The sequence below is a fragment of the Globicephala melas genome, chromosome 2 (genome assembly GCF_963455315.2).
Source record: "Globicephala melas chromosome 2, mGloMel1.2, whole genome shotgun sequence".
In the NCBI taxonomy this organism is placed as follows: domain Eukaryota; kingdom Metazoa; phylum Chordata; class Mammalia; order Artiodactyla; family Delphinidae; genus Globicephala; species Globicephala melas.
This window is the reverse complement of record NC_083315.2, coordinates 136,148,160-136,162,038: the sequence shown is the minus strand read 5'-3', so window position 1 is coordinate 136,162,038 and position 13,879 is coordinate 136,148,160. Positions and strand designations below refer to the sequence as shown.

General features: G+C 43.2%; 1 protein-coding gene across 3 annotated transcripts in view; it reads left to right on the top strand.

Moving 5' to 3' along the window:
* RTN1 (reticulon 1) overlaps positions 1–13,879 on the top strand; it is a 415,427-nt gene that overhangs the window by 292,514 nt on the left and 109,034 nt on the right. For all 3 annotated transcript variants that reach the window (XM_060294867.1, XM_060294866.1, XM_030855132.2), the window contains one exon: positions 1,106–1,855. In XM_060294867.1, coding sequence (XP_060150850.1) covers positions 1,106–1,855 — 750 coding nt within the window. The remainder of the gene's footprint in view (positions 1–1,105; positions 1,856–13,879) is intronic.

Genomic DNA, 13,879 nt, shown 5'->3' with positions numbered 1-13,879 from the left:
CATTGGGGTTCTCCCACAGTCCTAAATTGACAGATTACTTAGCCATAGATAGTCTACCTCTTACCCCTCCTATATCCCTCCCAGTGACCTCGGAGCTTTGGAGAAATGACAAGTGGTTCTTGCTTACAAAAGGGCCAGAAATCACTGTCTAGAATATTCTGAAATAAGGCCCTGCTGCATGGGCAAGGGGAGAACCAAGCTCCTGAAAATTGTTGTCATGGCGATCCCAGGTAATTTCAATTAAGATAGAAATATCAGTAAGATTGCTGGTGAGGTTTGGGGGCCATCTGGATAAACGTCAGACAGAAGGCAGGCACTCACCCAGTAGACAGGGGTTGACTCTTGGGTATTGTTCTTCTCAAGAGGAGGTGAAGAGATGAAAAAGAATGACAGTGGGCTCCACCACTAGAAGCCCTGTGGGGTTGTGCAGTATGGTAATCTGCACAGCCTGCTTGGTGGAATTGGCAAAAACTATCTATTATATTGCTTCACTTTGTTACACTTTTCACTAAAAAGGGAGTAAAAGTATTGATTCTTATGGGAAATGTAAAGCTTAGAAGTCAAGTTGTATACAAGGATCCAAATTAGCTTTCTTTGTCTTATTGAAGTAGGGAATACGAACAGAAACAGACAAGGAATAATGGATGATTTCAGATTTTTTGACATTGGTGGGCCAAATTAGAGAGTTATATACATTGCATTATCTAATGAAATCTGTGAAACTGGAAAAGTCTCCTCACAGAATGGATTAGAAATCAAAACCATGACTTCTAGAATCTTTCCCACATTGGAACAGAAAAACCAACGAGGTGCTAACGCTAAGAAATTGCTGGGTCATTTTTAAAAATAGCTAGATTAAGATAGATAGGTATATCAAACACTGATTAACTGGGCCATAACAGTAATTAGCCTTTTAGTTCAGGTGGCCTGTCTTTCCAGCATAGCCCTGGAAACAGACTATGTTTGTGCTAATGAGATATGTATTTTTTAAGCAACGAGAAAATACCTCCCCTAATGGAATTTTGTTTTATTTCTTCTTTTTCTGTCCATCTGTCTTGTCCTTGTGTGTGCCTCTTTGGCTCTTCCTCGCTCTGTGGGACGACAGAACCATCTGCTGCAGAATCCCAGGGGAAATGCAGCATCTCCGAGGATGAGCTGATCACTGCCATTAAGGAAGCAAAGGGGTTGTCCTTCGAAACAACGGAGAGTCCACGGCCAGCGGGCCAGGTGGCCGACAGGCCGGAGGCCAAGGCCAGGTCCGGGCTGCCCACCATCCCTAGCCCCCTGGACCACGAGGCCAGCAGCGCGGAGTCGGGGGACTCGGAGATCGAGTTGGTGTCCGAGGACCCGCTGGCCGCCGAGGACGCTCTGCCCTCGGGCTACGTGACCTTTGGTCATGTGGGTGGCCCGCCGCCGTCGCCGGCCTCTCCGTCCATCCAGTACAGCATCCTGAGGGAGGAGCGTGAGGCTGAGCTGGACAGCGAGCTCATCATCGAGTCGTGTGACGCCTCCTCCGCCTCGGAGGAGAGTCCCAAACGGGAGCAGGACTCGCCGCCCATGAAGCCGGGCGCCCTGGATGCCATCCGGGAGGAGCCGGGCACCCGGGCCGAGGAGCGCGCCCACAGCCAGCAGGGCCTGGTGGAGCCGGGGCCCTTCCTCAAATTCCCTTCGGCCGCCCCCCAAGTCTGCTCCGAGCTGCCCTCTGGAGACGGAGCCCCTGTGCCCGAGGGGTCTGCAGTGCCACGGACACCTGTGGAAGCAGCGAGTTACGACCAGAGCTCCCAGGCCACAAAGGGCCCTGGGCCTCAGGGTCCAGGCGTCGCGCCCCCTCTGCTGTTTCTCAATAAGCAACAAGGTAAAGTGACAGCTTTCTTGATTGAAGTAGCTTGTCTTGCTTACTGGGTGCTCTGAGATATTCAGCAGAGGGAGGTGGTTCTGCCTTAGCCCTGTAGTCATGTCCTAGCTGGTCAAACAATCGACCGGAGAACAATTCCGAGGCGGGTGGGGAATAGATGAGAGGATTCAGATTCGCAGCTGGGGCTTCCATGGAAGAAACACGTGCTCCGAGCTGCTCTGGGCTGGCTGAACCAGAGCATCTCCAATAATGAGCGGTTTTGTGTACATTCCAAGATCTCCTGAATGGAGTGAATGTGTCCCTCCTTTCGTTCCAGGACTGGGTTTCCTCACTTGGGAAGGGATGGGGTTTTGTTATTGTCCAGTCTCATTTCCAGTTTCCCACCCTCTCAGTGATGGGATGTGGCTACAGTCCCTCTAGGTGCTGGAACCCACCATTAGCACTTCCATTTTGCCAAACTTCTTTCTTAAATGGGCCAAGAGCATCTCAGCGCCATCCTTTCTCTTACCAAAAAACAAACAAAACAACAACGATGACAAAACCAGCAAGGAATTTGGGCCTTGATAAGGTTTTTGTGTCCCAGCTAGCCAGGAAAGACAGGGACCGAAGTTAGTCCCAGGGTTTCTCCTGTGCCTAAGCAAGGCCTAAGGTGACTAATTAATTTTAAAGTCACTTTTAACTTAGAATGATTTTAATCTGGCCATTATAGTTTTCCTATGAGAAATCTTGAGTTGAATGAAGTCTTCAAATGCAGAAAAAATGGAAGTCATTATTTTGTCTTCCAGGCACTCTTCCCCCCAAGTCATCCCCCACACCGGATTGCAGTTGTATAATGGAATTCAGGAAAGGAATGAAAGAGTCAGATGAATAAATTAGGCCCTGCACAGTCTAGTTAATGGGCTACATTGAAGATAGACAATCTCTTCCCAGATGCTGGGTAGAAGAACATCCAGGTGGAACTTGAAAACAAACCCTAAAAGCACAACTCTGTTCAAGGTCCCCTCTTACCCATCTCCTCTGCTTTCTGTTTTTTAAGAAGTATTTTGCCTTTTGGGGATAAATGATTCTGAGAGTACACCCTCTCCTTCCTGTTTATATGCTAACTTCAATGATGTTAGTAGCAATTAAAGTGCCTCATCTAAAAATAGAGGACAAAAACTTTCTCATTATAGATTGGAAGCTGGCTTCTAAATTCTTTAAAATTAGCATATTGGAAAGGGGGAAACTGGAGGAATGTAATGATAACCCTGCTGCATGGTTGCCGGAGGCCTAGACATGTGGCATCATGTTGGGGCTGATATAATTGACTCCTGATTTCCCAAATAACTTATCCCTGAGAGTTTAAAGTGTATTTAGTGTGTGCAGTAGGGAGGCTATTCTGTGACAAACTTAACAGTAGGAATGTGTATTTGTTGGGTGAATATTAGAACTAATTTGGATTCTTTTGCTACCACTCTTGACTGTAGTGGGAAAGGGCCCTGCAGCTTTCAGGGAGCTTTGAGAAACAGCATTAGCCTGAACAACCTGCAGTTCCCTGTGGTCCTGAAGCAGTCGTTCGGAATATAGTTTCATATCACTGTACTGTAACACGCATGTGTTTCCATTTTATCCCCTAACTAGTGTCCCCATAGTGAAATAGTCACCATGTGCACAGTGCTGCTCAAATATATTTATCCTCAAAAGTAAGTAAATCTGAAGGCTAATAAAGAGAAAATGGTATTGTGCAGGCCCATTTCCCTCGTTAGTATATTTGAGAGACAAGTTTGACAGCTGGAACTGACCAAGTGACCAGACATCCGATGAAGACCTAAGGTGATGGAATACTACAGCTGTTAATGCAAAGGCTTCAGAGCATATTTAATGGCTGATTCTGGTGTCATTCTAATCTCTGTGCAAGTTGCCTCATAAGGCTTGGATCCTCTGCTGCCAAGTTAGACGTTAGAAAGGAGAAAGTGGCAGTCTTTTCAAACAATTAAGGCATGGCAGGGTGAATAGCCTCTGCTCTCCTCTGCACTGAGGGATCCTTTGAAATCCAGTCTCCCACCGAAACTTAGCGCTCAGCCTCATTATCTATGAAGAGAGTCTAAAAGGCCCTGGGGCAGCCAAGCACTGAAGGTTCTGGGCAGATGACTCAGCGCTGCCAGCAGGTTATTGGAGCCCTGAGTTCTTCTGGTCTCCCTGCTCCATCTCAGCAGGTGGGAGTATCAGTGTTGACCAGCCATCGCCAGGCTGTTCTTAATCACTGTCAGTGGACAGTAGGATTGTGCTCAAGTCAAGTGTGACTCCCCTCAGCAGTGAGGTCAGGTCAGCTTCTGTGGTTTCCTGAAGGCTCTGGCAGTATAAATGCATTCAGGTTCATGCATTCACAAGTATGCTCATCTCCCTGACTTTGGAGTTATTGTGCTGATGCTGGGCCAAGTTTTAGAAAGGTCCAGAAATATTTAGAATGAGGTTTGGCAAATATCTGACGGCATCAAAGCACATACTGTCAAGGAACATCAGGCTTTACTGGTGTGCACATGCCCTAACAAGGTCTATTTTTGGACCTTTCTTACCTTTTGGAGACCTCTGCTGCAGTTTCACTGAAGACAAGGTTTGGTTCGTCATATTCCAGTTTCCCTTCTCTGTGCACCCCCTGAGCTCCTGCTACCTTATCATTCTGCTTCCTCATAGCCTCTAGGATGGCTTATCATGAACATGATAGGATAGATAAGTTTTCATTGTTGCAAGGTTAACCCTGTTAGGAACATCTAAGTGAAAGCCAATTAAAAATTCTCAATAAAACACTAATACCCAGTGTGATTCATCAGGATGGGTGTGTGGTATTTCCAGACCTATTTTATTGCAGAATCTTTTATTAGAGTGTACTGTAGGGTTCATCTTCTAGGGCGCATTCTGTGGGAAATAGTGGTCTCTGGGTACTCACCTCCATTCCCTGCATTCTGATTACTTTTCCTTGCAATTCAAAAGCATAGTGTTAGACCAGCCATGTGGATATCATATGGGAGCCTGTTAGAAATGTCAGGGTCCTTCCCAGACCTACCTACCGAATTGGAATCTGCATTTTACCAAGGTCCCCTAGTGATTCCTATTCACATTGAAGCTTGAGAAGCAATGTTTTAGACCATGGCAGTCAGCTTTCACATTCCAACCTGAAACTGTTCTGATGAAGGTCACCAACGACAACCTTCTTACCCCCTAAAAGACCTCTTTTCAGTCTCATCTTTCTTGTTCTTCCTGGTACTTCAATGTCATACTGCTGAACAGTCCTTAAAACAGCGAGAAAATAATGTATGTTCAAAATAATAATTTAAATTGTAAGAAATGGTACAAAATAAAAAGTTAAAGTTCCCCTACTCCAACCTCACATTCCTAAGTCTCAGAGATAACCACAGGCTTCTGTTTTGTTGTTGTTGTTCTTCTTGTTCCTTTCAGAAATTTTCTTTATGTATCACAATTTTTTATTGCACAAGTGATATCACGTTGGACAGACTTTTGCAACTTATTTCTTTTAGCGGTAAAATCAGGGATAATACCGGCTCACATGGAGACTGTTCTCTTCGTCTCAAAACTTTCCTCCCTTATCTCCCTGATGTTTCTCCTACCTGGTTATCCCCTCAGTCTCTGACCTCTTTCGCAATCTCTTTTGCTACCTTCCTTCCAATTCCTCTGTCTAGCCCCGAGTTCTTTCCCTGTCTTCCTTTGTCCCTCGTTTCCTTGCTCTCATCCACACAGGTTTTCAGCCACTGCCTCGTGTAGCACCTCCCAGATCTCTGGCTTTGGAGAATCTTTTGTTCTGGGCTCCAAGCTCATTTCCTCACTCTTTGTTGGACATTCTATAGACCACCCCCCACACCTCCAATTCAGTACACTGATGTTATTTGTCAAAATCTGCTCCTTTCCTTCTTCTATTCCCTTCCTGAGTGAATGAACGATATCATTCAGCCTTTACCGTGGTGTGGATATTGAGATCAGGTCTGGATCTGAGTAAAGACTCATTGGCTTGAGACAAAGTTAGAGGGACAACCTGATTGTAAAACTTTAGTGGAAGTCTTGCGGTAGTGTTTGATTATAAAATTATCATCCAGGTAATCCAGGATGTTGTTAATATGTGAAAAATTATCGAAAACAAAGTACAAAATGCAAAAGTTATCTATTTGAAACTTTCAACAAGGCATCCAGTGACCCCAGTTTGAGAAATACTGGTTTAAGCCAATGGTTCCCAAAGTATTGCCTGGGCACCGGGTGCCTCGAAGTGCTGACTAAAAATGCAGGTTCCTGCTCTGCCCCTGCCCCAGAACTACAAAATCAGGATGGGCGTAAACTTGCACTTTCAATAAGCATGCTAAAGAGAATTTTTGTTGTAAGCAGATGAGCTAAGCAGCCCAGACCTATAGTGTAAAACACCTTGGTGAGCGTGCCCTGGGCATATGGTGTTTTTTAGTGAGAGGGACTGAGTGGGCACGCAGCTGTTTCCATCCCTTCCTGTGCCCTGGGAGGTGGGCCCCTGCACCTTTTCTCTGTGGGCGCCAGCTACAGCAGCCAGAGCTTGCAGGGCTTAGCCCCCTGTGGCAGGGAGAAGCTTATCTCCTTATAGGGAAGTGATTTGCAAGAAGACTCCCAGATGGAGGTCTTCTCAGATAGACCTAGCATTTATGATATTTATTATTACTTTTCATTATTATATCAGATATTGCTTCTGTCCTAAAATATTTTGGAGAGAACCAAAATAAGTGTGACCCATTTACTTTTCTACCTGTAATTTTTTAAAAAGTTATGCTGTAGTCCCATATTTATGTGCTTCCATGAGACTGAATTAGTGAACCAAGCCATAAAGATCTTTGGACAGTATCTTTCTTTCACAATGCAGGTTTCAGAATCGGCATAAGGACTTATGCCCCTTCAATTGTAGCTGCTTCCCCCATGCCAGCTTTCAACAAGATGGACCAGTAACTGCTGGATAAAGTCTGGCTTCTGTGAGGTTGTATGCAGTGTAAATATTTAGATAGGGGCACTGAACCTTCCATCTTATATTATTCAAAGCAGTTAAGCTACTTTTATGAGACTCTGCCCAGTGATAGAAGGTACTCTCCTGGTTTAGGCATCACAGAATGAGGCTGCCAGTAGCCAGTTCACCTCATTGGCTTTTACTCTGAAACAGTCACAAGGTTAGCATTGTCCCAGATTGCATATTGGTCTGTTTTTTAAATGGCGGCTTCAGGACGCTGGGAAGGTTTCCTTCTCAGTCTTGAAGAGAATTGCTCCAAATCTTGATGACCCAGCACTTACTATTTCAAGGGACAGATATTTTTGACACTTCACCTATTGGATGTATATATATAGATCCAAAATGGTGGTTGTAATTTTTTTTAATTTTTTTAAATTTTTTTTATTTTTTGCGGTACACGGGCCTCTCACTGTTGTGGCCTCTCCCGTTGCAGAGCACAGGCTCTGGACGCGCAGGCTCAGCGGCCATGGCTCACGGGCCCAGCCGCTCTGCGGCATGTGGGATCCTCCCGGACCGGGGCACGAACCCGTGTCCCCTGCATCGGCAGGCAGACTTCCACTGCGCCACCAGGGAAGCCCGGTTGTTGTAATATTTTGATGCCAATTCCTTGGGGGCACAATGAACCCCAACTCCTTAGTAAATTTTGCCTGGGCACAGAGTGGGGCATAGATTAGCTCCTAAGATGGATCCAAGTCAAAATTGCCTGTAGAGGTAGAGTTCACAGATGGGAGACATTTTGGTGCCTCTAAGAAATAATGGCCCTATTTAGATGGTGATCCTGATTCTCTATCTAGTCCCTTTTTCCTTCACATAAATCATCCTTGCTTACCAATGCAGTCATGAGTCTTGGAGGGTATAATTCACATACCTCTAATTCTCAGCACCAATACTGGCTCCAGGGGATTCTCCCCTCCTTTCAAATGCTAACCTCATTTTCCTCTAAAGTCTGCGTGAGATACTCACAGTTATGGTCTCTGCACTTCTGGATTCTATCTTTGTAACCCCACAAACCACTGCTGTAACACAGATAACATAAATTTTACCCAAGGTTATGCCAGCCCCGCCCAAGCAAGACCTTACCCATTCATTCATTCATCCTTCCTTTGATTCAACCAATATGGTATACTGCCTGCCTGACACTAGCAATATAGTAATGACCAAAGCAGACATGAATCCGTCCCTTGCAGGGCTTACATTTGGGTGGGTGCGGGGCTGACATTAAATAGGAAATCAAAAGAGTGACGTGTTCTCTTGAGCAAGTACCTGGTGATAGTGGAACTTAGATCAGAAGGTCAGAGAAGGAGGAAACTGAGGAATCAGCTGTGGCAAGAGATAACTTTTAAAACTTCTGGACAATAGACAATGCGAAAGCCACAGGCAGGAAAGTTCTGGGAGCATTCTAGAAACTAAAAAAAAAAGTCTTTATAGTTAGAGTGTAGTAGGCAAAGGGAAAAATGGGGTTGGAAGGTTGGCAGTGCCCTTTCATGCCCAGACCATGGTGCAGAGTTTAGTCTTTATCCTACTCATCATAAGATGCCATTATAGTATTTAAGGCATGAGATGGTGGTGTCTGGGAGAGGGAGGTAGCAATGAAGGTGGAGAGGAATAGATGGGTTTAAAGTATATTTTGGAGATTGACTTAATAGGACTTACTGATACATTGGATCGGTGGTGGGGGTGACTTTATTCCCAACATCTCTCAAATTATATTTCAATTTTTGTCACCAGAATCGTTATAAGTAGATGCAAAAATACTTACAATAGGAAAAATACCCCAAACTTAGATGCTGTTTCTTTAGTCATTGAGCCCAGTTTTTTATGTCTGCTATTGGAAAATCATCCATTTGGGTTGTGCTGGCACTGAAGTATTCTCTCACAGGTTGAGCTGTATATCTAGTATATTTTCATGGCCAAACATCTGGGAGTATAATGGTCATTAATGTGTTTTGGTGATAGTGATATTTGAGTGGCTGAGACTGGAGCTTAGATGAGGGTCAAATATGGTACTTGTGGAGGTTAAATAAGACATATAGTGAGGTAGGCAGGGATGGTGGACAGCAAGTTGGTTTTTTTAAAAAGAATTAAGTGTAAGTTTGGCTAGGGCCAGGAACTCACAAAAGCCTCAGGAGTCTAAAGTGCAGTTCCAAATATGGATCAAAATTACACTAACAGACAAAAGAAAGACAGTAGTCTTGCCAGAGAGCAGAGGTTAAAGTCAGAGAAAAGGCAGTTTAAGGCAGGCACTCAAACTAGGGTCTGAAGTGAGGACAAGCATACCGCTGGGTCTAGTTAACTTCAGCTCAAGCCTACAGTTGACCATTGTCTTTATCTGTGATTACTCAGTGCTTCCTGAGTTAACCCTATCTCTGTAATGGTCCTTCTGGGTTTTAAATGACCTAGGCCTGAGAAAGTGGTCCTCTTCTGCCAGGTAAAGCATTGATCCAGGACTCTTCTCTCTTCTTGTGGAAACTGGGGGCTTATGACAGGGAGAGTGAATTGGGGGCTCAGTGGAACCATTTGTTTTTCTAGACAGTGTTTCTCAAAGTGTGGTTGGTGAACTATTTATATCATAAGCCATTTGTTAAAATACAGATTCCTAGGCTCACCCCAGGATCTCCTAGGAAGGGGCTGAGGAATCTGCTTCATTAAGTGGCTCCCCAGTGAATACTTGGCACACCAGAATTTGAGAATTATTGTTCTAGGGACTGTGTTGAGGCTGATATGTCAAAGCCCTCAGAGTTATCTTTGGCAGGTTTTTCCTCTAGTGTCCCATCTTTTTCCAGGGCCTGAGCCAGAATCCTGCAAGGTGGGTTTTCTGATTGAGTTTAAGTGTTAGTTAAAATGGCTTATGTGTGGGGTTTAGAATGAAATTTATACTGTTAACTCTGAGACTTCCACCTCCTCGTAGGAGAAGTAGAGGGAAGATAACGTGAGCATACCCTGGCCTTACCAGCTCACTCTGGAGGGTGCTCCTACTATCTCCCCACCCCACAAAGCCTCTGGAACAGAGAACTTAATAGGGTTAGCAAGGACACAGAGAGATAACCATTCATGTTCCCAGTAGTTTGGGGCCTCCTGGGTTAGAGGAGTCCTCCAGGTTGCCTCTGTCCATAGCTTGGAGAATCATGAGAGAGGGAGAAGTCCTGAGGGTGGGGTTGAGCTCTACACTTGCAGTCACAAATGGGGAATAGCAAGCTTAATCTTCTTACACAAGATCAAAAATTTCACTACCACTAATAAATAATTCAGTTCAAAGCTGCATACTCTGGTAGATAACAGTATTCTGGTTTATCTCTTCTCTTCTGGCTGGGCCTCATTTTCTTACAACTCTTGGCTGAACACTGAAATCCTGGGGGATTTACCTACACACAGAGCACTTGCAAAAGCAGAATATGTTTTCCAAAACTATTTTTTTTTTTTTTACTTCCAAACTCACTTTTGTTTACCTCCCCTAGCAACTCTAGGAAATTTGATGCTATGTCTAAAAGCACAGAGGAAATCAAGTAAAGCAGAAGAATGGCTTTCATATTGATTTTCCCCACTCACTGTTAATGTCTTGCCATCCAGTGGTTGTGATGAAAATATCCAACCTCTACTTTTTAACCCCATCTCAAACCACCAGGATTTGAAACTTACAGATCTCCTGGGTTATGTCCCATATGTCCCATAGTTGCATAATTTTATGTTTTGCCTCTCCTTCTCTGTACCTTTCTCCTTTGTACTCTCCTTTGCTGATGCTAATTGATCTTACTGTTAGAAATACTGGTGAGGTAATTCTGAGCAAATTAGAAAATGACAATCTTGCCCTCAAGATGTTCTATTGCTACTTAGCTAAATATTGTCATATCTTTGAATGATTTTACAATGTCCACATGGCTGGACCATTTATATGGTGATTGATAATTTACATTATCATTCATCCATATTTTCCTTGGAATAAGCACAAGGACAGAGGTCCAAATAACCTGTTAGTTTTTACCATAGTTAATTTTAAGCTAGGCCATTTGGCCTGTGCCAAAAAATATAGTATATAGGATTCATGAGCCAAAGTTTCATACTAACTGGAGTTTTTGGATCAACATCCTTCTTTTAAATTGAACTCAGGGTTTGAGGTACAGTCAGTTGTTCTAGGTGATCTTGCAGGGATAGAACCAGGATTTGAGATAAGATCTCCTGACTCTCATCCAATGCCCTTTTCCAACTAAATTGCTTTCTGGATAGTTGACTTCTTTATAAGCAAACCTAAATGCTTTTCTGTGTGAAGTTGCTTTAGAATTTGGAGATTTAAGATTTCATATCTTAAACATATATTGCTGTAAATAGTTTTATGATGGTGCAATAAGTGCAGCTAGTTTAAGTGAAAGTATGGTCAATGAGGTGGAAATTCAGTCCAGTCACCTGGAGAGGATTTAATTTTTTTTACATTTTAAGTTAGCCAAGTGATGGTTGAATCATTTTACACAGAGTCATAGTTTTCTCAAATGTTAGACATAAATAAAATCATAAATAACTTGGTTCTAGATACTTTTGATATAAGTAAAATGGCCTTATTGCCAATTTGTCCCTTTTATTTTCTCTCTCTTCCCTTTGTTGGGGTCCACATTTTAAAGCCCCTTTCTTATTCCTCTGAAAACAGAATCTTGAAATTTTGGGTAGATTTTATATAATCCACAAATCTATGCTCTAATTCCAAAGCCAAAGATCTTGACTTTGACTTTGATTTCTAAAGCACCTGATTCCTGTTGACCACATCTTTCCCTCAGATCCTGTTAGTATGGCCAAAAACACCAGAGACCATGTTGATAGGGAAATTCCTAGGGACTGATGGCAAAGTCCTCTTTGAAGGAGACAGCTTTCAGATTTCAGCCTTACTGTTCATCTGTCAAATCCGAACTGATTTGCCTCTAAGATGACACATAAGATCATTCACTTGAACTGTAAGTTTTTATCTCTCCCATTGTATATTATATTTGTTCTTGTGATTTATATAATGCCCATTTTGTAACAAGTAAAGATGGGTCACTTTCTACCAAATTGATACTTCCTCTTCCATAGTGTAGAGTCATTGCTGGGTGTGACTGCTCAGTCAGAGACTGCATTTTCTAGCCCCCCTTGCATGTAGATGAAGCTAAACCCTGATTGTTATCAATGGAATGTAAGTGGAAGTGATGTGAGTTACATCTGGGACAAGGTGGTTAAGATGCAGTTATGCCTTTTCTTCCTTCTAGGCTGTAAGGGATGACAAAAGGGAAGGAACCTGGGCCCCTGAATGACTGTTTGGAGGAAAGCTGCCCGCTAATGAACACTCACATTGATCTATTAAGTTAGCCCCAAAACAAATTTCTCCCATGTTAAGCCACCGAAATTTTGGGGTGATTTGTTACCATAGCCAGCCTCATCCTAATATGATAACTCATGATGTAAGGGTGAGGTTGAGAAAGAAGACCTACAGTTAGAATGTATGTTGGACCATATGTCCCATAGTTGCACAATTTTATGTTTTGCCTCTCCTTCTTTGCTGATGCTAATTGGTCCTACTGTTAGAAATACTGGTAAGGTAATTCTGAGCAAATTAGAAAATGACAATCTTGTCCTCAAGATGTTCTATTGCTCTTTACCTAAATATTGTCATAAAAACTGAACAAATCTTTAATAACCACAAGGTGAGTGTTGATGCCTTCTGGAGTTCTGCAAAGTAAGAAACAGCCCTGGTGGTGGTCATCAGGTCCACCAGAACAGAAGCACAAAAAGTTTCTGTGACATAGACCACTGGGAGAACTGGAGAAGTCCCATTGATTGGGCTAACCCCAGGCAAAATTGGGAAATAAGTACAGTATCTTGGGGTTCTCTGCCTCCCACAACTGGTGTGTTCCTGTCCCTCAGCTACTCAAGATCCCCACTTTGGAGCCCAGTGCTCCTGAGCTCCCCCTGCTTCCCTTTCAAAAATGCATTTCCTGTATCCTGTTCCGTTGGGGTTCTTCATGCTCTCCACTTATAGAATGTGCTGTAGAGGTTTAATTTAACAAAGCAGTTCTTTTTCATGTGTTAGCGAGCTAGTGTGTGATCCCTTCTATGTAACAGAAGATCTCCAGAAGGCTCTGAAGGAATGAGCCACCCTAGGTTAGAGCTGGTCCACTCTAGGGAGTAGTTTCCTTAGTCCAAGACTCTGTTCTCAGTAGTAAGTGTACTGAAACACAAATGTATCTGAATCTGGTATAAACCAGAATGCCTCTTTACAATTTACCTGGAGATGTATCAGGAGAACTCCACCCCAGTGTGGAGATCAGCTCATTGTTGCCTGAACATAGAATTGGGACAAGAAGAGTAGATTGTTTCATTGGAAATTTCCACCACACTTTGGCGGCATGTGAACTGTTCTGTTCTCTAAGGACTTGGGTCCTCAACTAGAATCAGAACAGCTACTCCCTGAGCCCATGCCTAAGGTGCTTCCCCTCTCGTGGCCCCTTGTCTAGAGTAACTTTCTCCAAACTCTGTATTGTTTTGACTGCATATCCCCCTCTTCACTGGGACAAGGAATCATGAGCCAGCTGGGTTTGGATCCTAGTTCTACCATTTATTACTAGCTGTGTGATTTTGGGCAGTTACCCTGTCTGCTCTTCAATTTTTTCATTTGTTCAAAGGGGAGAATAGTACCTGTATCACAGGATTCTTGTGATGATTAATTTTGATGATTTAAGTAATTATCCTCTCATTTTATTACTACTTAAATATTTATGTTAATAATAATTTTACAACGAGATGGAGCTTTGGAAGAATCTAGTCCAGTTACTCATTTAGTATAAGAATTCTTTCATAATATTTCAGTCATCTTACGGGTTGTCTTCATATGCTACAGTTTGCTTGGCTGCTTTCCAAAGATTTATACAAAGTTGACTTGATCTCACTAATTTGCTCTTTCCCAAGCATATTGTTGGACAGGTTGTCTCTGGGGAGGTTTCTTAAAGCCAACGGACCCAATTTATCATCTTCTGTGAGTAGTTTTTTTACTCAAAATA